This window comes from Wyeomyia smithii, chromosome 3 (genome assembly GCF_029784165.1).
Source record: "Wyeomyia smithii strain HCP4-BCI-WySm-NY-G18 chromosome 3, ASM2978416v1, whole genome shotgun sequence".
Taxonomy (NCBI): domain Eukaryota; kingdom Metazoa; phylum Arthropoda; class Insecta; order Diptera; family Culicidae; genus Wyeomyia; species Wyeomyia smithii.
Window position 1 is genome coordinate 240,501,664 of NC_073696.1, and position 23,474 is coordinate 240,525,137.

At 36.9% G+C, this 23,474-nt stretch overlaps 1 protein-coding gene across 6 annotated transcripts in view; it reads right to left on the bottom strand.

Moving 5' to 3' along the window:
• Positions 1-23,474, bottom strand: part of LOC129733355 (spectrin beta chain, non-erythrocytic 1) — a 116,008-nt gene that overhangs the window by 31,106 nt on the left and 61,428 nt on the right. For all 6 annotated transcript variants that reach the window (XM_055695175.1, XM_055695174.1, XM_055695176.1 and 3 more), the window contains one exon: positions 20,071-20,238. In XM_055695175.1, the coding sequence (XP_055551150.1) occupies positions 20,071-20,238 (168 nt within the window). The remainder of the gene's footprint in view (positions 1-20,070; positions 20,239-23,474) is intronic.

Genomic DNA, 23,474 nt, shown 5'->3' on the forward strand with positions numbered 1-23,474 from the left:
TGATAGGCGAGATGCAGAAGCTGGTGATCGAGTGGTGGCCAATCAGTTTTAGAATGTGCTGGTTGAGGAGTAAAGGCCGTTTCTTCGGGTCTTCAACGTTAGTATTATTTACGTGCATAGCCGACACCTTGGAAGTACTGGTGACGATAAAGACGAATTCTACGCGCAGTTGGAGAGTGAGTACGACCACTGCCTAAAACAGGACAAAACCATCATCGGAAATTACAGCGCTCAGCTTGGCCAGCAGGAGGAGTACAGACCGGATATTGGACGATTCAGTGCACACCAACTGACGAATAAAAATGGCCTCAGACTAATCGACTTTGCCACCTCCAAGAACATGGCCTTCCGTAGCACCTTCTTCCAGCATAGGCTCCACCATAGATTCACCTGGTTATGGTTAGGATACGCCAAAAACTATCCGTTGGCCCGCCAATATGGTATATGCAGGTCCGCACAATACAATAACAATCAACGTGGATGAGTTCGAGGTAATCGACGAGTTTGTGTACCTCGGCTCTCTGGTAACTGAGAACAACGATACTAGCCGGGACATTGGAAGGTGTATTATCAGAGGAAATTGTGCCTACTGTGGGCTCCATAAGAAACTACGGTCGCAAAACCTGAGTCCTTACACCAAGTGTATTCTGTACAAAACTCTAATAAGACCGGTCGTTCTGTACGGGCGTGTCACGTGAGCAATGCTCGAGTAAGACTTGCGAGCGCTCGGAGTTTTCGAACGCTGGGTGTTAAAAACCTTCTTTGGCGGTGTGCAGGAGAACGGAGTCTATGGGTGTAGGATGAGCCACGAGTTTGCGCGTTTGTTCGGTGAACCCACTATTCAGAAAGTGGCTAAAGTGGCTGGAAGAGGACACATGTAGCTAGAATGCCGGCTACCCTACCAAATTGATGTTCGCTTCAAATCCGGTAGGAACAATAAGACGAGAGGCGCCATGAGCGGGATAGATTGACCAGATGGACGACGATCTGCAGAGCACCGAATGTCCGCAGAATTAGAGGCAGGTAGCCATGGACCGAGTAAGTTGACAAAACTACATTATTTAAGTAAAAAAGTAAAAAGAGAGAGTAACTCAAATTAATTGATAGTCTTAGTACAACGGACGCGCTCACCTCACTCATTCCAAATACGGATTGCATTGTATTAGAGATAAGAGTGCGAGAGAATATTGAAGAGGGAGAATTGAAGAGAACAATGTAAAAAATTGAGTGTTTTCCTGCTACCATTAGTGATACCGCTTACCGTGCAACGTGCTGTTTAAAAAAATCGTTGCGTAGTTCAGTCAATGGACAATTCTAGAACAACTTTCGAATTATTGTTTATCACATGACAAATACAGTAGAGTGCCAATGGAAATTGATTTTTCGAATTTTGTTTAGTGGTAAGATTCAAAAGTTTCTTCTTTTCGAATAAAAATCTGCATGAAAAATGTTAGCTCAATCGTGCAGCAGCCTCTTTACCAGAATCAAGTATTCCGTTGCCTAGTTTGTAAAAGTGTATGTTCCCGCCATTCGCTTCGTCAGTGCTTATACTATACACCTTGTTTCCCGTGGAAGAATCAACGACGGTTGCCTAGCAGTGAAATAAGTAGGTAACAAAAAAAAGGTGACGATAAAGTTCATTACTTGGTACCTATAACCAACAGAGACAAAGCCACGAATGAGCAATTCCACAGAAAAAACGCGCAACCAATTTAATCGACCATTTTTGATTTGGCTGAAGCTTTCGGGTACGGATTTGAAAAACATCAAACCCGACCATCTCTACAGGGCATTAACATTGATATTTTTTGTTTTAATACCTAATATCTTTTACCGTAGCTTTACCACCAGTTTGCTTTTGAAATGCAAACAACTCAATTCATCATTATAATCACGCAAGCTACCCACTGGGACGGAACCAGTGAAAGTAATTGCAATTAATAGGTTTTACGCCGCGTCATTTTATTAAATTCTACACATGGTGTACAAGGGGGTAACATTATTCTCACGCATAATAACGTATAATAACAGTGATCATCTTTTTTTTTCGTTTTCTATTTCTACGTGTGCCACTAAACCAATAGCCTCCTCATGCACTAGTAATAATACTGCGTAAGTGCTTGAGCGGAGTGCGTATGCATGTTCAGGGTGAAGGTCTTTGCAGTAACAGCTGTTTATTGCAATATCTAATATACCTCTTATAAAAGTTGTGTTCAGTTTTATTATAAAAGAAATCTCATTTTTCTGAAACTAAAAGTAATTTTCAGCCCACACGCTTCCGGATTCGCGTCTTGTGGTTGTCAATTCGCACATTGACAAAAACACGAACAGAACACCATTATTAAAGGGCCGTGCTGCATGATGCATGGCCCAAGCGAAATTCCCGCTGAATGTTAAACAATGCAGCCGGGAAAGTGGGCACATGATAAACGGAAAGAAAACTAAGTAAGTAGGTAAAACATGCCAACCGCGAGCATGGGGCACACATTGTGCCAAGGGAAACAATTGTTTTGTTTAATGCGCGCAGTTTTATGGGCCGCATTTGTGGGTGGCGAAATTGTCGTTCCCGACTGTAGCGGAGTAAATATGGCTTGGCTGCACTATTTACTGTTGTGCGGAAATGCACCCAATAAAAAATGTATTTTCAAATTATTCAATAATTTTAGTGTCTAGTCCAGTGCTGATAAAAGTCATTTTCCCCTGCAAAATTCTTCGAAAATTACAGCCAATCATTTTCAATTTTCACTTCCAATGATCGCAGCACTCTTTCAGATACACTAGATTTTTGTCCTAGTAACGTGCTGTTATACTCAGATGAAATAGATCGCGCGCATCGTTCACGGTTACGGAATAAAATTTGACGACAAATCCAACCAAATGATCTTCACTTCAAAGCGAAAAAGAAAAACAAACAGTCCACTCAACCAAAATAAACCTCACCGAAACACTTTTTCACTGACACTGACCGATGCCTTGACAATCTTCGTTAACTGATAAACTGATTTTGTTGTCTTGCTTCCATCGCATGAAATATAATGAGGTGTTTTGACAGTTCACTTCCATGCAAAAAGCGGGAAAGGAGAACTCTGAAACGATTGTAAAAAAATAACGTTTATGGATACTTTTTTTCACTTTCACTCAAGAGTGTCAACAAATATCAACCCTGGTCTAGTCTATCATCAAGAAATGTCAAGAGTGGTTACATGTTTGCAGATTTACAGTTGTGGAAAATGCCTACTCTACCCTTATTGCGTGCGGTCGTCTGACAACCAAAGTGCAGCGCAATTATGCTGCACAACAACCAGAACCGGCTTTTGATGCTGCTGCTGCGGTGCGAGAAGAAGTTCGCCGCTTGTTTTTTTTTCTTCTTATAGGTCTCTCGGTCGAACGCAACGAGCGCACACCCGACGGAGAATACCAACAAAAACTTTCAGCTGAGCATCGCGAGCTGAAGAAGGGCCTAGACAGGCCGACGAAAGAGGCGTTGACCTAGAAATAGGGAGCAAGCGCAGTGGAAAAGGTAACCCATTTATATGCGTGTGACGTTGCACGCAACGAGCCAATGCGGAATGGGTCGAATAGCTTCGATAGTGCTGTGTGTAGAAAGTGGTCTCCGCTTGTTACGTGCGTGCTGCGATTATCTCGAGATCGAAGTCAGACCGAATCTGTTGATATGCAAAAACACCTAAGCTCCCATACTGCTGCCAATACGAGACCATTAACACTTAGCATTGATTTTTTTAAACATTTCTAGTGTACGGAGGAAGCGTTGTGGTGATTCGTAGCTTGTTCAACTTGTTCACAGAGCTTTATTTGAACTAGTGTAATATTGCCAACTACCACTACTACGACTATCTGCTATTTTGGTATCAATGTGTCTGAAAATGAAAGTGCGAAAACTCGGTTTAAATGTTTTATTTTAACTTTGGAGAATGTTTTTTCATCATAGAGCTTGAGAATCTCAACATTTTTGTTAAAATACTGTTCATAGGTAATGCTTATAAGCCGATGAACGAATTCAAGAAAAACAGATATATAAACTATAAGATAAACCAAAAGGAAAATTAATTTCAGAGCATTAATTTTGAAAGTATAAATCAAAATCGAAATCAACATAATTATGTTTCGTACAATAAATTTTAATTGATGCAATAAAACTTAAGCAACGTTTAGTTTAAACTTAGAGGGAGATCAACCAGCCAAAAAAACAATCCGAACCTAAAACATTTAAAAAACGGCAAAATAAGATAATACCCCCTAACTGGAATTTACTTCTGTTCCTCATTATAATTGCTCCGTGCTATTACCCCTAAACAGTTTAATTAAGTAAATAAAACAGCAATGGCGCACTATAGGGCCCATAACAGGACCAGACAGGGAAACACATCCGATAGTGTACATTCATTTTCCGGGTGGTTGACGTGACCGTTTGAAAACCGACACCTTTGGCTGCAATCAATTTCGACTTTTTACCGTTTACTTAATCATCACGTTTCACTTTCCCTTGCGCAAATTAAGCGTACGCTCCCGGCCTGGGTGGCAAGGTACACCGGTCGGCCTTGTTATGATATAATAATTGCACTACTTCCACTGATTGTTACACGTACGAACCTTCTTTCGGTAATATGTAACAAAATACTGACTGAGTTCAGCAGCACCCAGGCGCGCAGTCGCTAAACCCCAGCATGCAGGCCACGGTAAGCCGTTAAACATGCTGGTTAGCTGTTGCTGACCGTTCGTATAAACCACTGCGCCCGTCAAAGAGGATACCCGGCTGGCTGGCGTCACACAGTGGGACGGTTGTGGGTAAACCACCATTGTTTTACTCGAAAATTTAATTCAAAATTGTTCTTTGTGGTACACCAAAGTCTATCTTATTGCCATATTTATTGTTTTCTATGTGCAAAATATTTTTAAATGTATATGTGTACTTCCAATGTTCAAATCAGCGCGACCATTATTGAGAAAGAGAAACAAAAGGATTCGTCTTTCCAAATTGTAGGAATTCTAAATTTGCTTTCAATTCCGAAAATTGAAGCAACTATACCTAAGTATCGTTATACCTATAGTATCGTTTTACTTTTCAGACAAGCATTTGCACTGTTTCACTGTGCCCACCGGTGTGTCGTGACTGCGCACATTTGGCAATGTAGCCAACGCGCAAAGATAAATGTAGGTACGTATAAGAAGGAAAAAAACAACCAGAAAAGGTTTATTGACGTCGACGAAAAATATGGGAATTGTTGAAATATGTGCGTTGAATTTTAAACACTTTGAACAACGAACTGTACTCACCGGAATTGAACTAATATACGGTGGAATTGATAAACTTTCCCACCGTAGCCGGGTTCGTAGGTGCATTTGGGGCAGGCAAGTGCGCTGCAAGGAGCTCGGTTGGATGCGCCTTTGGAATAAACATTGAACGAGTGTCATCAAATATTCGAAGTCGGTAGAATAGACTGTGAACTGCAGGTTTGTATGATAAACATTTGATAACCTTGACGTTTTTCAGAGTGGTACATCACAATTGAACGATTCAACTAGGAACGCTTGGAAACATACAGAAATAATCTTTCGACTAAAGCAAGAAGATGATGACTTGACTTGAAACCTGCATGCGAAATCGTCAAATATTTATTCATAAACTGTTTTCATTTCGTTGCAGAATTTGAAAAAAAAAACAACTTAAGTTGACTGAAATAACTTAAGTTGTTCATTTATTCCAACTCTTAAAGGGAGCTGCGTAGCCCTAAGGTTACAGAGTCCGCTTTGACAGCGGGTGATCGTGGGTTCGAGTCATAGTAGAATTGGACCATTCAATGCGAAAGGATTTTTAAGCATGGGTCATTCACCCATTCTTTCTTCACATGACTTCTACTTCCGATCACTTTGTTTTGACAAAATAAGTCATTCTTTTAATAAAACTAGTCAAAGGAACACATAGTTAAAACTTCTCCAAGGAGGAACGAGTCTCGGTATAGTAGAATGCAAACACACAAGCACGGATAAATAATAAGCATGCCACTTACTCCTAATACATAAGGGGATATCCACATTCCACGTGAACAGCTTGGGAGGGAGAGTGTGAAATGCCCACGGTATGATTTTAGAATTTATATTGGCGATTGTCCACGGAAGGGGAGAGGGATATAAATCATCAAAAATCTATCCACGTGGAATGTAGATGGCCACTAACGGTATGGCTTAGTACAGGTCGGATATAGTAGGGTGCCAATGACTTATATGGGAAAAAATGTAACCAGTAAATTTTAAGAAAAAACACCCTATGAAAAATTTTAGCTCGATCGGACTTGAAACGGGGTGGCGCAAAGCGATTGAAGTTTGACCATGAAAAATTCGAAAAATCACCAAAATCGTGAATTTTTTCCTCAGATGATACCAGGTCTCGACGTTTCATGCATTTTTAAGCCATCAGGGACCAGAAAACTCCGTTGGGTTAGTTTTTGGTTTTTCAAAGGCCGAAATTCAATCGCTTAGCGCCACCCCATTTTGAGTACGATTGAGCTGAAATTTTGCACAGGGTGTTTTTTCGGGCAGGTGAACATTTTGTATAGGGTTTCTCAAAATGACCATTTTGATTGACACCCTAATATGTAGTTCCCAATTTTTTCACTATACAGTCAGGTTTATTTTACGCAGGGAATACTTTCCAAATTTGTATAAAACCGCGTAAAAGATTAAAATTAAGATCGCCCCAAAACGTTTAAACTTTGATTGAATATGATAGTGATCAGTCTAAAGGCCAAAATGCAATATTATAAATTGTGAGTATTTACACCAAAAATTGTGAATTTTTTTGAAAACTAATATATGATTACTTCCGTCCTCAAACGGAGGACGTGATTCTAATGAGGTCGATATATTGTACCGTTTTAAAGTTATTGCAAAAGCAACCCGCGTAAAGGAACACGCGTAAAAAACGTGACTGTATATAATCGAATCCTATATATAAACGAATCAGAAAAAAAATTGGTTTTATTTATTCTGCATAAATATTTTGTTGTCATATAAGAAAAATTTTAATTTTATTTGACCCACTCAAAGTCAGAAAGCAACATTTCTTACAATGAATAACTACATCTTGCAGTTATTTTTTATGTTAAAAGTTAAAAGTAACTAAAATTTTCGATCGGGTAAACCAATTCATTTACTTTTAACCCTAAATGGCAATTGATTTTTTTGACCTTTTTTTCAATTTTTTAAATTATTTTATTTCATATTTTTGCCTTTCTCCTAGAAAGGTATAGCAATCACTTGCAAAACCGAAAGTATAAAAGTGCTCCAAAGGGCCTAATGGCATATATCACTCGACTCAGCTCGACGAGCTGAGCATTTTCTGTATGTGTGTGTATGTGCAGATTTTTATTCTCACTCACTTTTCTCAGAGATGGCTGGACCGATTTTCATGAAATTAATTGCAAATGAAAGGTCTTGTTGTCCCATAAGACCCTATTGAATTTTATTGTAATCGGATTTTTAGTTTAGAGGTTATGTATCAAAATGTAAAAATCATGAAACATCATTATCTCAAAAACTACACAACCGATTTGAACAAAATAAATTTCAAATGAACGGGCTACCTTAAGAACCCTTAACTTTTGAATTTTATGAAGATGGAACTTGTGGTTCAAAAGTTATGAAAAGAAACGTGTTCTGAAGACTGTTTAATCTCACTCATGTTTCTCAGAGATGGCTGAACCGATTTTCATAAAATCAGTGTCAAATGGAAGGTCTAGTTGCCCCATGAGACCATATTGATTTGTTTTGCAATCGGACTATTACTTTGCCTGTTATGTTTAAAAATGTGAAATCCAGCTATAAAAAGGAACATATTCCGAAGACTACTTGGACTCACTCACTTCTCTCAGAGATGGCTGAACCGATTTTCACTAAATTAGTGTCAAATGAGAGGTCTAGCTGCCTCATAACACCCTATTGAATTTAACTATAATCGGACTGTAACTTTGTCTGTAATGTGTCGAAATGTGAAAATCACGAAACATCATTATCTCAGGAACTACACAACCGATTTGAATATTATCAATATTATTATCAGATGAGCAGGCTAAGGGTTAACTGATGAATTATGATTGAACACGTGGTTTCAAAGTTTGGCTGCCCTATACGTTCCCATTTTATTTGATTATAATCGAACTTAAGCAACCGTTATGTATTAAATTGTTAATAAAACAACTAAAGTCCATTATCTCAAAGACTACATGACTTATTTGAACATAACTAGTGTCATACGAACGAGTCATCTCTCGAACTTACAAATAACGCACTTCATAACAATTTGATATGTGGCTCAAAAGTCACGGAAAGAAAAGAAATTTAAAGACTATTTAAAACTATACCTGCTTTGATCGATATATGTGGCCTCAACATAATTTAAATGTGGTATCGAACTATTTGAATGTTCCAAATTTATTGATTCCTTGCGATGTATTAAAAGTCTGCAAATGCACGACGAATCGGCCATAGGATATGATCAAAGTCAAATAACAAATCGTTTGAAATGATTGAGTTTATCGAAATGACAATATCCTCGACTTTTGGCTTCTGTACATCGCCTTAATTCTGAATATATTCATATTGGGTGGTATTCGGTCATTTTCAGCAGATATTCTGGCATCAATCTGACACCAGAAATACCCATATGGGGAGGTATTTAGTTATTTTGGTTGTTTCCAGAAACTTAAAGTCTTTAAATTCAAAATGGTTTCCAGGGTCAATGTTTGGTTTCTATGCATCATCTCGATTACGGAAATATTCATATTGAGTATTATTCGGTCATTTCCGACTGTTTCCTAAAAGTTGCCATTTAGCAATTCAAAATGGTGCCTGAGGTCAATTGTTAGCTCATTGCATCATTCTAGTTCCAGAGGTACTCATATTGGATGGTATTTGGTTAATTTAGGCTATTTTTCACAAACCAGAAGTCGCCATCTTGGATTTAAAAATGGCATTTGGGAACAATTTCTGGCCTTCGTGCGTCAATCTGGTCAAAGAAACGCTCATATTGGGTGGTAATTGGTCATTTTCGGCTGTTTTCCAGACACCGGAAGTCGCCATCTTACAATTAAAAATGTTGTCTGAGGTCGATTTGTGGCTTCAGTACGTCATAAAAGTTCCGGAAATACCCATATTGGATGGTATTGGGTTATTTTAGGCTGTTTTTCACAAACCGGAAGTCGACATCTTGGATTTCAAAATGGCATTTAAGATCTGGTCATTCTGGTTGAAGAAACACCAATATTGGGTGTTATTCGATCATTTTCGGCTGTTTCCCAGGAACCGGAAGTCGCCAACATAGAATCCAAAATGGGGTGTGTGGTCGATTTCAGCTGCTGTGTATCATTCTAGATCTGGAGATACTCATGACAGACGAAAATCGGCCAGTTTTGGCTGTTTCCCAGAAATCAGAAGTTGCCATCCTACAATTCATAGTGGTGTTCTTGCAACATTCTGGCTCCGGAGATACTCATATTGGGTGGTATTTGGTCACTTTGGGTTGTTTTTCAGAAACCGAAAGACGTCATTTTTAACTTTACAATTGCCTGTGAAATCAATTTCTGTCATCTGGGCGTAATTCTGGTCCCGAAAACATTCATATTGAATGGTATTTGGTCATTTCCGGCTGATTTCCAGAAACCGGAAGTCACCATCTTAGAATTCAAGATTGGGTCTGTGATCAATTTTTAGATTCTCTGCATCTTTCTGGTTCCGGAGATACGCATATTTAATGGGAATCGTCCATTTCAGGCTGATTTCCAGAAACCGGAAGTTGCCATCTTACAATCCAAAATGTTGCCTGAGGTCGATTATGGAACATATTTGTTACCACTAAAACATTCACCTGCCAAATTTGGTTCCATTTAGTTGGTTAGCTCTCGAGATGTGCAGAAATTTGTGTTTCATTTGTATGGCATCCCTCCCTTCCAAAAGAAGGAGGGGTGTCAAAACATTATGGACATATTTTTTATCCCTTAAAACATCTACATGCCAAATTCGGTTTCATTTGCTTGGTTTGTTCTTGAGTTGTGCAGAAATTTATGTTTCATTTGTATGGGACCCCTCCCTTCCAGAAAAGGGAGGGGTCTCAAACTATCATAGGAACCTTTATAGGCACCAAAAACCCCTACATACAAATTTTCACGCCGATCGGTTCGGTAATTTTCGAGCCTATATGGATCAGACAGACAGACAGACCGGATTGCATTTTTATATGTATAGATTACAACATCAATATTTTTTAAGAGTGAATATACATTTATTGGATTGAAGCGTTCATGTAAATCTATTTTTACAAATAAAAGTTTGAATGAGAAAGGCTGGGTCTGACCGCTAGGTGGATTAATTTAGGTTTATTTGAAGGAATCATACACTTTGTGCATGGCCCCAACAGCCTTTTTATCACGCATGTGCGTGACACTAATAACATTCTGTTGTCTGTTGGCTTTTTTTTCCTTTGTGTGGATTCATCACTGCGACCAGAGACATTTGATCTATTGTGATTTTGCCCATGTGTTTTCTGTACTCTGCACATCATATTATTGGCAGTATCATAATTGAAGTTAATGATACGCTTTCCATTTATATCCATGTTTGTGTTTGAGAGTTTACCCTTTCGTTTCAAGCTTACTGCTCTACTATACCGAGCCTCTTTCTATCCTACCAATATCGCCAATTACAATTCCCTAAACTGAGACTACACCTAACGTTCCTCTATGGCCAGGTTAATTCTAAGAGGGACTTATTATGTCAAGAGGAAGGAGTCTTATCGAAACCTCGCGCTAAAATTACAATTCCCTGAAGAGAACTATTATACGTTACTCAGAACAGTTTTATTATAAGAGAGACTTTTTTGTTAGGATGAAAGCCAGCAGGGGTACTATAAAATTCAGCTTGAAGGAAGGGTATGCAGTGGAGAGCCTGAGAATAAACCCATGTTAAAGTCCTTTGTCAATCAAAGGGCCTTATTCGACTGAGATTCGAACCCACGACAACTCGCTTATCAAAGCGGACTCTGTAACATTGCGGCTACGAAGCTCCCCGTCTGTTGGCCTTAATAGGTCTCAAATCGGAAAGTTAAATAATTTTATGCTCTTTTGAAATAAACTACACACACACACACTTGTGCGCGGCCTCGACAGCATTATTACTGTCTGTGGGTTTAAACAAGCACCACATATTAATAAGCCAGCTGTGCTTCTCTTATCGCCCGGCTGAACATAGAATAAACCGAAAATAGCTAAAAAAGACTGGTATAAGTATAATTGCATTCAATACTTCTCTACTTACAAAAATATCTTTTCTATGATCTTTGTGGATATGCAAACAGTACAGTTCACGCCAACAGTTTTTCCTTCTTCCCGCCTGAAGGCATGGCCGGCGACTTTATTGATCTCATGTACCGTCGTGCGGGGCTTCTGATGACACTTTTTGCCTTTCTCCTAGAAAGGTATAGCAATCACTGGAAAACCAAAGGTATAAAAGTGCTCCAAAGGGTCGAATCTCGTATATCAATCGACTTAGTTTGACGAGCTGAGCCTTTTTTGTATGTGTGTGTGTATGTGTGTGTGTATGTAACGCTCTCCCAATCTCACTCGATTTTCTCAGAGATGGCTGGACCGATCTTCAGGAAATTAATTGCAAATGAGAGGTCTAGTTGCCCTATAAGACCCTATTGAATTTCATTGTAATCGGATTTTTAGTTTAGAGGTTATGTTTAAAAATGTGAAAATCACGAAACATCATTATCTCAGATACTACTCAACCGATTTTAATGAAATTGGTTTTAAATGAACGAGCTACTTAAAAAACTCTTAACTTTCGAGTTTCATGAAGATTGAATGTGTGGTTCAGAAGTTATTTAAAGAAACGTGTTCTGGAGAGAGTTTAATCTCACTCATGTTTCTCAGAGATGGCTGAACCGATTTCCACAAAATCAGTGTCATTTGGAAGGTTTAATTACCCCATAAGACCCTATTGATTTTTTTTGCAAGCGGACTATTACTTTGCCTGTTATGTTTAAAAATGTAAAATCCAGCTATGAAAAGAAACATATTCCGAAGACTACATAAACTCATTCACTTTTCTTAGAGATGGTTGAACCGATTTCTACAAAATTAGTGTCAAATGAAAGATCTAGCTGCCTCATAACACCCTATTGAATTTTGCTGTAATCGGACTGTAACTTCGTCTGTAATGTATCGAAATGTGAAAATCACGAAACTTCAGTATCTCAGAAAGTACACAACCGATTTGAACAATATTGGTATCAAATGAACGGGCTAGATAAAGGTTAATTGGTGAATTTTATAGTGATTAAACACGTGGTTCAAAAATTGTGAAAAGAAACATGTTCCGGTGACTTTTCAAATCCACTCGTTTTCCCAAAAATGGCTGGACTAAATTTAACAATCATAGTATCAAATGAAAAGTTTGGCTTCCCTATAGGTTCCCATTTTATTTGACTATAATCGTATTTCTATTCCAACCGTTATGTATTAAATTGTTAATAAAATAACGCACTTCTATTATCTCAAAGATTACACGACTTGTTTTAACATTACTAGTGTCATACGAACGAGTCATCTCTCAAACTTACAAATAACAAATTTCATAACAATTTGATATGTGGTTCAAAAGTTATGGAAAGAAAAGAAATTCAAAGGCTATTTAAAACTATACCTGCTTTGATCAATATAGGTATGTGGCCACAATATAATTTAAATGTGGTATTGTACCATTTGAATGTTCCCGGTATCGCTCGTGATTGAATTGTTCGAAATTAAGAGTCATTTCTTTTATTTCGCTATTTATTGAGCATTTACATTACGTCAAATTTTATATTTTATACTTCTATTACAACATCATTATTTCAAAATCAAAAAAGTGAATACACATTTATTGGATTGAAGCGTTCATGTAAATCTATTTTTAAAAATAATAAGTTTGAATGAGAAAGGCTGGGTCTGACCGCTAGGTGGATTAATTTAGGTTTTTTATTTTAGTTTCTTTTCACAATTTTTGTTTCTTGAGAGTGCCTACTTTGGTTTGTTCAAAAAAATTTCTGGAGGAGAAATTGTCAATCCAAAATGTGAGATGACCGATGATTGTTAACCACTGTTTAAAATGAATTTTTTTATCCTAATCATAAATTCATTTTTTTCACTATTTTTAAATAGAATTCCAGATAATTCCCTGGAAGTCATCCACTGACAACTTCCCGCTATTATTATTTTATTTATTATTATTTTTTTATTAAATTTGAGGTTTTTTCAAAATTTTTAGGTTTTTTTTAAAATTTTTTTTTATATTTAATTTATTTTTTTTTCTAAATTTTTTATTACATTTTTCTTTTATTTTTGCCTTTCTCCTAGAAAGGTATAGCAATCACTGGAAAAACCAAAGGTATAAAAGTGCTCCAAAGGGTCGAATCTCGTATATCAATCGACTTAGTTTGACGAGCTGAGCATTTTCTGTATGTGTGTGTGCGTGTGTGTGTGTGTGTATGTGTGTGTGTATGTGTGTGTATGTAACGCTCTCCCAATCTCACTCGATTTTCTCAGAGATGGCTGGACCGATCTTCATGAAATTAATCGCAAATGAGAGGTCTAGTTGCCCCATAAGACCCTATTGAATTTCATTGCAATCGGATTTTGAGTTTAGAGGTTATGTTTAAAAATGTGAAAATCACGAAACATCATTATCTTAGAAACTACTCAACCGATTTTAACAAAATTGGTTTCAAATGAACGAGCTACTTAAAAAACCCTTAACTTTTGAGTTTCATGAAGATTAAACTTGTGGTTCAGAAGTTATTTAAAGAAACGTGTTCTGGAGAGTGTTTAATCTCACTCATGTTTCTCAGAGATGGCTGAACCGATTTCCACAAAATCAGTGTCATTTGGAAGGTCTAATTACCCCATAAGACCCTATTGATTTTTTTTGCAATCGGACTATTACTTTGCCTGTTATGTTTAAAAATGTGAAATCCAGCTTTGAAAAGAAACATATTCCGAAAACTACTTGAACTCACTCACTTTTCTCAGAGATGGCTGAACCGATTCTCACGAAATCAGTGTCAAATGAAAGGTCTAGCTGACTCATAACACTCTATTGAATTTTACTGTAATCGAACTGTAACTTCGTCTGTAATGTACCGAATTGTGAAAATCACGAAACTTCATTATCTCACAAAGTACACAACCGATTTGATCAATCGTATTATCAGATGAACGGGCTAGTTAAGGGTTAATTGATGAATTATGATTTAACACGTGGTTTCAAAGTTTGGCTGCCCTATACGTTCCCATTTCATTTGATTATAATCGAACTAAGCAACCGTTATGTATTAAATTGTTAATAAAACAACGAAATTCTATTATCTCAAAGATTACACGACTTATTTAAACATAACTAGTGTCATACGAACGAGTCATCTCTCAAACTTACAAATAACAAACTTTATAACAATTTGATATGTGGTTCAAAAGTTATGGAAAGAAAACAAATTCAAAGGCGATTTAAAACTATACCTGCTATGATCAGTATATGTGGCCACAATATAATTTAAATGTGGTATTGTACCATTTGAATGTTCGCGGTATCGCTCGTGATTGAATTGTTCGATATTAAGAGTCATTTCTTTTATTTCGCTATTTCTTGAGCATTTACATTACGTCAAATTTCATATTTTATACTTCTATTACAACATCATTATTTCAGAACCCAAAAAGTGAATACACATTTATTGGACTGAAGCATTCATGTATATCTATTTTTACAAATAATAAGTTTGAATGAGAAAAGCTGGGTCTGACCGCTAGGTGGATTAATTTAAGTTTTTTATTTTAATAATCAATTAGAGAACGTCCTGGAATTATGCAGTGTGAAAATAACTATTTTCGACACCTTCTGCTTGTATATAGACAGGCCCGGATTTAATGCGAAGAGGGGGGAGACAAAGTCTTCTTAACAAATTGAAGTGGTCACTCTTAAGGTAAAGAGTTTTACAACAAAAACATGTTCATGTCCGGAATTTTACACAATTTTCACTTCTTGGGAGTCCCTTTTTTGGTTTGCTCAGAAAAGTTACAGGCATACAAAATGTCTATCTAAAAAACTGAATATGAAAAAAATGTAAGATGCCCGATTTTTTAAAAATCACTGATTTGTTTTCAAAATGGATTTTTCCAGTGTAGGACCTTAAATTTCATTTGTTAACTATCTTTCAATTAAATTTTCAGATAATTCCCTAGAAGTCTTACATTGTCAGTTTTTCTCTATCTCTTGTCACTATTCAGATATAACGATTTGTAAAAAACCCTTCTGCCCTTTTCGATAAATTTTTGAAAAATAAAACTGAAGTTGCCTGGAAAAGTAAGAGTAACAAACTCACGAAATTTCATTGGGTTCTAGGAGGGTACTGCCAGCCCCTCAGTCGAATTATCGCGAAATAAGTCACTAACCCCCTCACGGCAAAGAGAAACAAAATTTTTCATTGGAAATTGACTTGCAACCTTTAATTACTCAGCAACTACATGCAAAATATGAAGTATAACTGTTAGGCTGTAAGCAAAATCAGATGCTAGGTAATGCCAAACGGCATCACCCGTCGGGAATGGTGAGCAAATTAGAATATTGAAAAAAGGAGATCGAAGAAATTTGATCATATAAAAACAGACAAAATAAATGCAGATATGACACAGATGTCTAGTTGGAAAACTAACATTAGAAATAAACCAAAAAATCATAGGAAAAAAAATAAAACAAATGATTACAACAGAGTATCAAAAACAGAAATTACAAAAAAGAAATATTAGCAAAAAAGTGATAAAAATAACAAAAAATAAAATATAATAACGAAAAAATTAGCAAAAATCAATAAATGCAGAAACCGCCGTTACAGAGCAAAACACAATAAAAAGTATAAAAATTATGTTAGTAGAGCAAAACTGAACTGCGAAAATAGTAAAGAAGAAATTGAGAAATAAAAGAGTGAAAGAACCGAAAATATTTAAAATAAACAATAACAAGAATTACATTAGAAAGTTACATATTAGAGAAAAGCTCAGACATGTAGAACAACTGAAACATATAGAATAGAATAATTGAATGAAAGGAAACAAAAGCGAAGAAGAATTGGAAACAGAAATCAAACAAAAACCAAAAAGGACAGAATACAAAATGTGAGAAAACGAAACAAAAGAAGAAGATATATTTTTTTAAATATTGCGACTTTGGATATAAACTTAAAAAAAAACAAAAATAGAGAAAACAGAGCAAGCAAAAAACAAATCAACAATACAGAGGATAACAAATGAAAATCAAGAACAAAAAAGAACACGCAGAAAATGCAAAATTTCAAGAACAGAAATCTTGTCATGATAGAAAAAAAAGAAAAAACAATAAAACACACAGGGTAATTAAAAAGAAAAAGGCAGAGGCGAGAAATTGGAAAAAACAAATCAGCAAAAACAGAAAAAAACTGAATAGTAAAATGAACAAAACAAAAGAAAAGTACAAAAAATATTTAGAAAAAAAAAACACAAAAATAAAACGGACAGATAAATCACAAAGGAACAAAAAAAACTAGAGATCGAAACTAAAATAAATCCCATACTCTGAACTGAAAACAACAAAATAACATTACTAGCGTCAAAAACACCGATTCGAAACACAGAAAGTGTAAGGAAGAATAACAAACAATATTAGATCACGGACAACAGCATCGAAAAGAAAAAACAGTAGCTATGAACTTGACATGCCTAAAAAAAAAGAAAACCACTCTGCACTAGAGATAAAAATGATTGTAAATTGTCGGTACAATTTAGCAAAAATGAAACCGTTCATTCCAAGGAACGCAACTTTTATGGTTTAAAAACGTCCAGACTACAAACTAGACAAACCTTCTCACAGTTTCTACAAATTCCAGGTTGGGAACCATTGACTTAGAAAATGAATTCCTAAAAAGTAATTTTTTACTGCTGCATACCATCTAGATCAGCAATGGAAAAAACACAAACTCCTGTCTGATTTCACACGAAACAATATTTATGAGCGCAAAGTTGGACCACGGTGATTTAATCGCATAACACCCGATTGTTTAATTATTTTTCTGTAAGCTTTGTTGCTCAGTGATGCTGCTTTTGCCATTACCAAACGGAGCCGTGTGCTATAAGCGTGATTAAATTGTGAAACGCAAAGTTGAAAGAGTGACAAAAAAGCGGCGAATAGCTGAGTTTGGTATAACTTTTGTTTGGTTGCAGCTTGTTTCGGTTCGCGTCCATGGTTGAGTGATTTTATTTCTCTCTTTTTTTGCGGTGGCGTTTTATTTTTGGACGATTTTATTGTTGTTGTTTTGGGTAACCTGACCCAGATTCTCGTCAACGTTCCTCCGCGGACTGCCGCCGGACCATTGGATGGCGGTGGCGGATGGGTCAATGATTATTGTTCTTTTTTTTCGGCAGAAATTGCATGCCCATTCAGCTCGATGGTACCGCCTATTTCGATTCGACTGGAATGGCTCAGCCAAACAGTCGGTACTTGGATGGGATAATTGCGGTGGATCTCCCTCTAGTGTGCAAAATAAGGCTGGTCACATTGCAATTCATCGGAATTAAAAATGGTGATTTGCTGTGGTTTTGGCATTCGGATCGTGGGCCGTATCTCCGTGCTTTTTTTTTCGTTCGCTCCGTTTAGCGTTCGTGTGACGGCGGTGGTCTATTGAGTTCAAAGTTTTACCGTACGAAATAAGATGCGCGGTACTAAAAGGATGTTGTGGCCCAGCGGATAGGAGAGCAAAAAAATGCTATGCTGTTTTTATGGTAATGTTGTGGTGTGCGGCTTTTGATACCAAGTACGTACATGACGGATTGAAAGACTAGAAAATTATTAAGCTATTATGCTACGTGGGAAAACAGCACATTGTAGTTTGCTGATGACGCTATAAAACCAGTGACGGTGAGAGCTTTTGCGTTTCAATGGTAAAATGAGAGTTTGTTTGGTTGACTCTTGGAAAATCATGTTTGGAATAATTTTACATGTTTTATCAACTGCTTTTGCAACTGTGAGCTCATACACGACAACATTTTGGGTTAGGCGAATGATCAGAAAATTGGGTATTAGTGACCAGTTCCAGTCACAGGTTTGCCTTTATTTTTGATCTGCGCTTCGAAATTCAATATTTATCCTATGTGCCAAAAACATCTTTTAATCTAAAATCGCTCAAAATCAATATTTACTTTCCTCTTCCATTCAATTCGTATCATCTAATCATAGTCATCAAGAATTCTGATTGATAGTGAACCACCGTTACATCTGGAAAGCCTATATCTAGGTCGATACCTCCGCAAATTGACTTCTATGCAAAGTAACAATTCAAACTCCACAAAACGTGACCACATCGTTTCGCGCATGTCCCATTTGCACACAATTGTTGCCCGCTAAAGTGGACATTGTGTGTCGCGAGATCGACGCATTCGTTCAATCACAACTATTTACCGTCGATGTATAATCGAAGTTGGGAATTAAAATTCTATCGTTCCGAGGCCTGAATTCCAATCGCGTTACGATAGCTGTGTCGTCCACTAGTTGCGCGAGTTGACCGCTACTGAAGAGAAATTATGTGTCGTATCACTTCACGGTACGTGAAATTATCTACACCCTTGTAAGGAATGAGTCCCTCAAATTTCCAGAATTATTAATTTACTATATGGGCTTACCCAGAGGACTAGAGCTCGGTTATGAAATATTCAACATCTAAGCGAGGTTAGAGCACTTGACCTATACTTGCAAAGAATTGCAATAATGTGTATTGTAACCCATTGAATCGAAACACGTTGAAGGCTGAAACACGTGGCGGTCGACCGCCCGGTAATCGTTGACAATCGATGACGCAAATATATTACGATCTACAATGCACACCTGATTATAGGAGTACTTTTTTTTTTTTTACACAAACTATTAGTTTATTTTGTTGTTTAAACCACCATTGACCATTTTCAATCTGGCTAAAACTTTTAACAGATGTGATTATGGGCTAGATGACGATTAAATAAATTATTAAAAATCGGATTATTCCATTTAAACCCCACAGGCCTGGTACCACTACTGGTACATTTTTTAGAAAAAAGCCACAACTAGTACACCTCTCCTTCATATTTGAAAAAATATATTAGGAAGACACAAGAGTGTAATAGTGCACATTTGATGGAAAAAGACAAATTTAAAAAAAAAGCTTACATTTGTTCCAAATAATAACAATATTTGAGTGTAAAACAATATTTGAGTGTAAAATTGTATTTAAAAAATATGCAGAACACAATAAAAATGATCGCATAAATAATGTGTTTTCCATGACGAAGGCACTAACGTCAACACACAATTTATACGATCATTTTCATTGTGTTGTGTTGCTGCTTCTTCTCTGATTATGAAACCAAGCTTTAATTAGCGAATTTTGAACAGTATCTTTTTTATACTACTGCCTGTGGAACCCGGTGTAACTGTTCCTGTGTCTTCACAAAAATAGAAGCGAAAACGCATTTTAATAAGGCAAAAAATACACTCACAGCGATACATACAATGATTGCTCTCAATCAAAACTGGCTTTTGCACCACTGAGACCGAATTTAACTCTTAACACCCGCACTTTACCGTTTCATACCACTCCACACAATGAGTAATGACGTTAAGTGGATACCGCTGTTGAATTGGATATCAAATGAAAGTGAGCAAGCGAGTAAAACCTCTTCGTAAATAGGCTTAATTCAGTGACGATTTCTCACCTCCGTGAAATAATCATAATATTAATAATAATAAGTTATTATCATGATACGTTAAAGTGTTAGTAGTGTGAGCGAGAGCTGATGGTATTATGTTAAGTAATTTACAGCACGTGGTAGTGAATCGACACGAAGGTGCGAAGCAAACATCAACTTAATGACAGAAAAGTGAAATTATACGGTTAGTCGGTAAAGTGTATCAAGGTTACACCGCCGTGAGAATAAACCATTAACATGCTAAATTGAAACTTACCTTAGTGTGCAGAAAGGCCAAACTTTTGTTCACATTCTCGATTTTGTGGACCCGCATCCGGCCGTTGTTTGGTTTGCCGAGCTTTTCGCCCGAAATGATCTCGAGCAGCTTCAGCAGTTTGATTCCGTCGGCCAGATCGGTAAACAGATCGTCGACCTCCATCTTGGCCTGGAGAGCACGTCGTCGCAGCACGTCGTGATGTAACGTTGATTTATGTTGTGCGGGGACACCGGGTGGTATGGAAAAGAAGTAGCACAGAAGAGAAACCGATCAGTGAAAAGAATAAAAACAAACGTTAAAGGGTAATAAAAACAAGCAAGATTTGCTCTTCACGTATGAATCAGGTGTGGGTCAAAGTTTTCATGTTCAATCAAATATATGGTTGTTAAGGTATTCAAAAAAGAATTCAAAAAGAAACACTCGTAAACCATAAGCAAGTTTTTGATAGTCATCATTTGCATCAAAAGCTCGCGACGTTTACTGAAGGGAAAAATATTGTTCCAAAACTTCTTCTCATCTGAATTGCGTTACATTTCAAAGTTTACTCCGAACAACGATCAAGTGAAGAGATTTATAACACATCATAAATAATACCCATCGGATATTTTTTCTTTCATTTAGCAAATGGCTACCACAGTTTTTATAACCGATCGCTTGCTACAGTCGGTTAGCAGTGTTCTTCGGGCCCTATATACCCATCGAAACAAGTGCGACGGTCACGTGCCGCGAGACAAGCGGGCACCTCTACTTTTTGTTTACCTGATTGTCTACATCACCTCCAATGCCACCAACCATTTCCGAGGAAACAAAAAATAAAATAACATTCATGTTCGAGTGGCCACATGGGGGAAGCGAACTGCATTAAATTCGGTAAAGCGTGACGGTCGAATTCGAACTAACAGGGGGGGGGGGGGGGGTAAACCGCCGGCACCCGGGAAGTGAACTTGTCCACTTTTCAGATCGAACTGGAGGGCCAAAAGCGGGCAATAATCCAAAGGGAGTTCGCCCGATTTCGGTCGCTTTATTTACCTTCATAAATCAGACCGAACGCGTGTGTGATCAGGAGAACACAGTTTCGATAAATAAAAACAGTTTGAATGGGATTCTGTGTTTTTTGCGATTTATAATCACTAGGTAGGATTCGAGGGCATTATTTCGTACCAACAGTGAGGGTTATTCTGTTTTCTGCTTTGCGGTGTGAAAAAATTAGCATAAAATCTGCGTAGATGATAAATAGCCTTTACACAAACCAACTGTGAAATGGGAGGGCTGAAAAAAGTCGGATTTATGTGTGAGTTCGCTCGACTGTGAATCATAGCAAGAATTCTTTCAAGCGACTAACCGGTAGGAAGGCTAGCGTGTGGGTGGATGAGTACATGTGTGTATATGTTTGATTTGATTCATTGATTGCAGATTTCAAACTATGTGGTGGATATAAGCTTGAAGAGTAATTTCCACAAATACGGATAAATACATCAATAACAGTTGGCTTCTACCACGCTACCATGAGCTGTCGTCCATTCATGGCATGTTATAGTATACTTGGGAATGTGTCCATGTTTTGGAATCAAGTTCCTATATAATTAGTTCCGGAGAGTCATATAAATCATCGTTCTTATTGGAAAATAGTCTGTTCTTCTAACCATTTGAAGGTTTGAAAACAAATGTATAATATCTTCAAAACATCAGAAACTGCATGATTCATTTTATTATGAAAGTATGGTGTAAGAGAAATTAAGCGAAATTCAAATTAACAAATCGATAGAATTTTCTACTCATGACCGTTCCCATACCAAACGGAAATTCTGCACAACTTGAGAATTAATTGAGTAAATAGAACCCAATTTCGCATGTGAAGGATTTGGGAGCAAAAAGTATTTTCATGGTAGGAAAGAAGGGGTCCCATACAAATGAAATACAAATTTCTGCACAACTCAAAAGTTTTTGGGGACCAAAAATATTTTTATGGTATTTCGATACCTTTCTCTCTCCTGGAAGGGAGAGTCCCACACAAATTTCTGCACAATTTGAGAATAAATCACATAAATGGAACCAAATTTGGCATGTGAAAGATTTTAAGGACAAAAAAATATTTTCATCGTATTTCGATACCTCTCTCTCTTCTGTAAGGGAGGGGTCCCATAAAAATGAAAAAAAAAATTCTGCACAATTCGAGGAATAATCAAAAAAATGGAACAAAATTTGGCATGTGAAAGTTTATGTCGGCTAGTAGAGGTTGGCGGGTTAGGCTTTTTTCAAACCCATACCCGAATTTTTTTTTCGGTTTTTATCAAACCTGAACCCAACCCGAGCCCGAAAATTTTATTTTTGTGAAACCCGAACCCGAAACTGTGAAACCCGAACCCGACCCGAACCCGAGATTTTTTTTTGGGGAGTGGATTTTTTGTACCAATTTGAGGCTGCCCTGAAGCTTTGAGCTTCGAATGGTATTGAAATGTTAGTGATTTTTACAGTTGCATGAAATTAGACATCATTATCTTACAAAAATGCTTATGGGTCATTCCATACGAAGTGACCACGAAAAAGCACAAACTTGGACACAGTTGGGAGAATTATTCATCTACTGTCACTTTAGAAAAATCCCATTTTTGGTGTCGATTGGAATACCCCCCGCTCTCCAGGACCCCCCTCTTTTTTTGCAAAGTCGCGCAATTTTTGTCAAAAATCTCTTTTTCTTTTCCTTACAATTTATAGACGTAAGATGTCCGGAAAATACTGATGGATGATTTTTGAAGAAAATAAACCAAGGAATCCAGAAAAAATATAAGTTTTGACCGGAAGTGTTGCCAGATAAATTATTTTTGTAGTCGAAAAATAAATTTACATTTTTCGGCAAATGCAGCCATTTTTATTTCAAATTTGATAATTTTATCGTGTTCCTTGGAAAATTTCACATAAGAAACAACTATCAATAACCAATCTCGAGATATGACATTCTTACAAAAAAAGTTGTAAATTTCGTCATTATATTATTTCATTATTTATAGACGTAAGACACCGGCAAAATAGTGATAGGTGAATTTTGAAGAAAATTAGCCAAGAAATCCAGAAAAAATATTATTTTTGACCGGAAGTGTTGCTAGATAGATTATTTTTGTATTTTTAATTTAAATTTGCATTTCTCGGCAAATGCAGTTAATTTTATTTCAAATTTGATGGTTTCATCGTATTTCTTGGAAAAATTTGACGTAAGAAACACTTATCAACCCGTGGTAATATGAGCCAATCTCGAGATATAGCATTTTTACGAAAAAAGTTCTGAATTTCGTAATTAATTTTTCGTAAAAATGTTATATCTCAAGATTGGCTCATTTTACCACGTAGTGGTAAGTGCTTCTTACGTAAAATTTTCTGAGAAACACGATGAAACCATCAAATTTAAA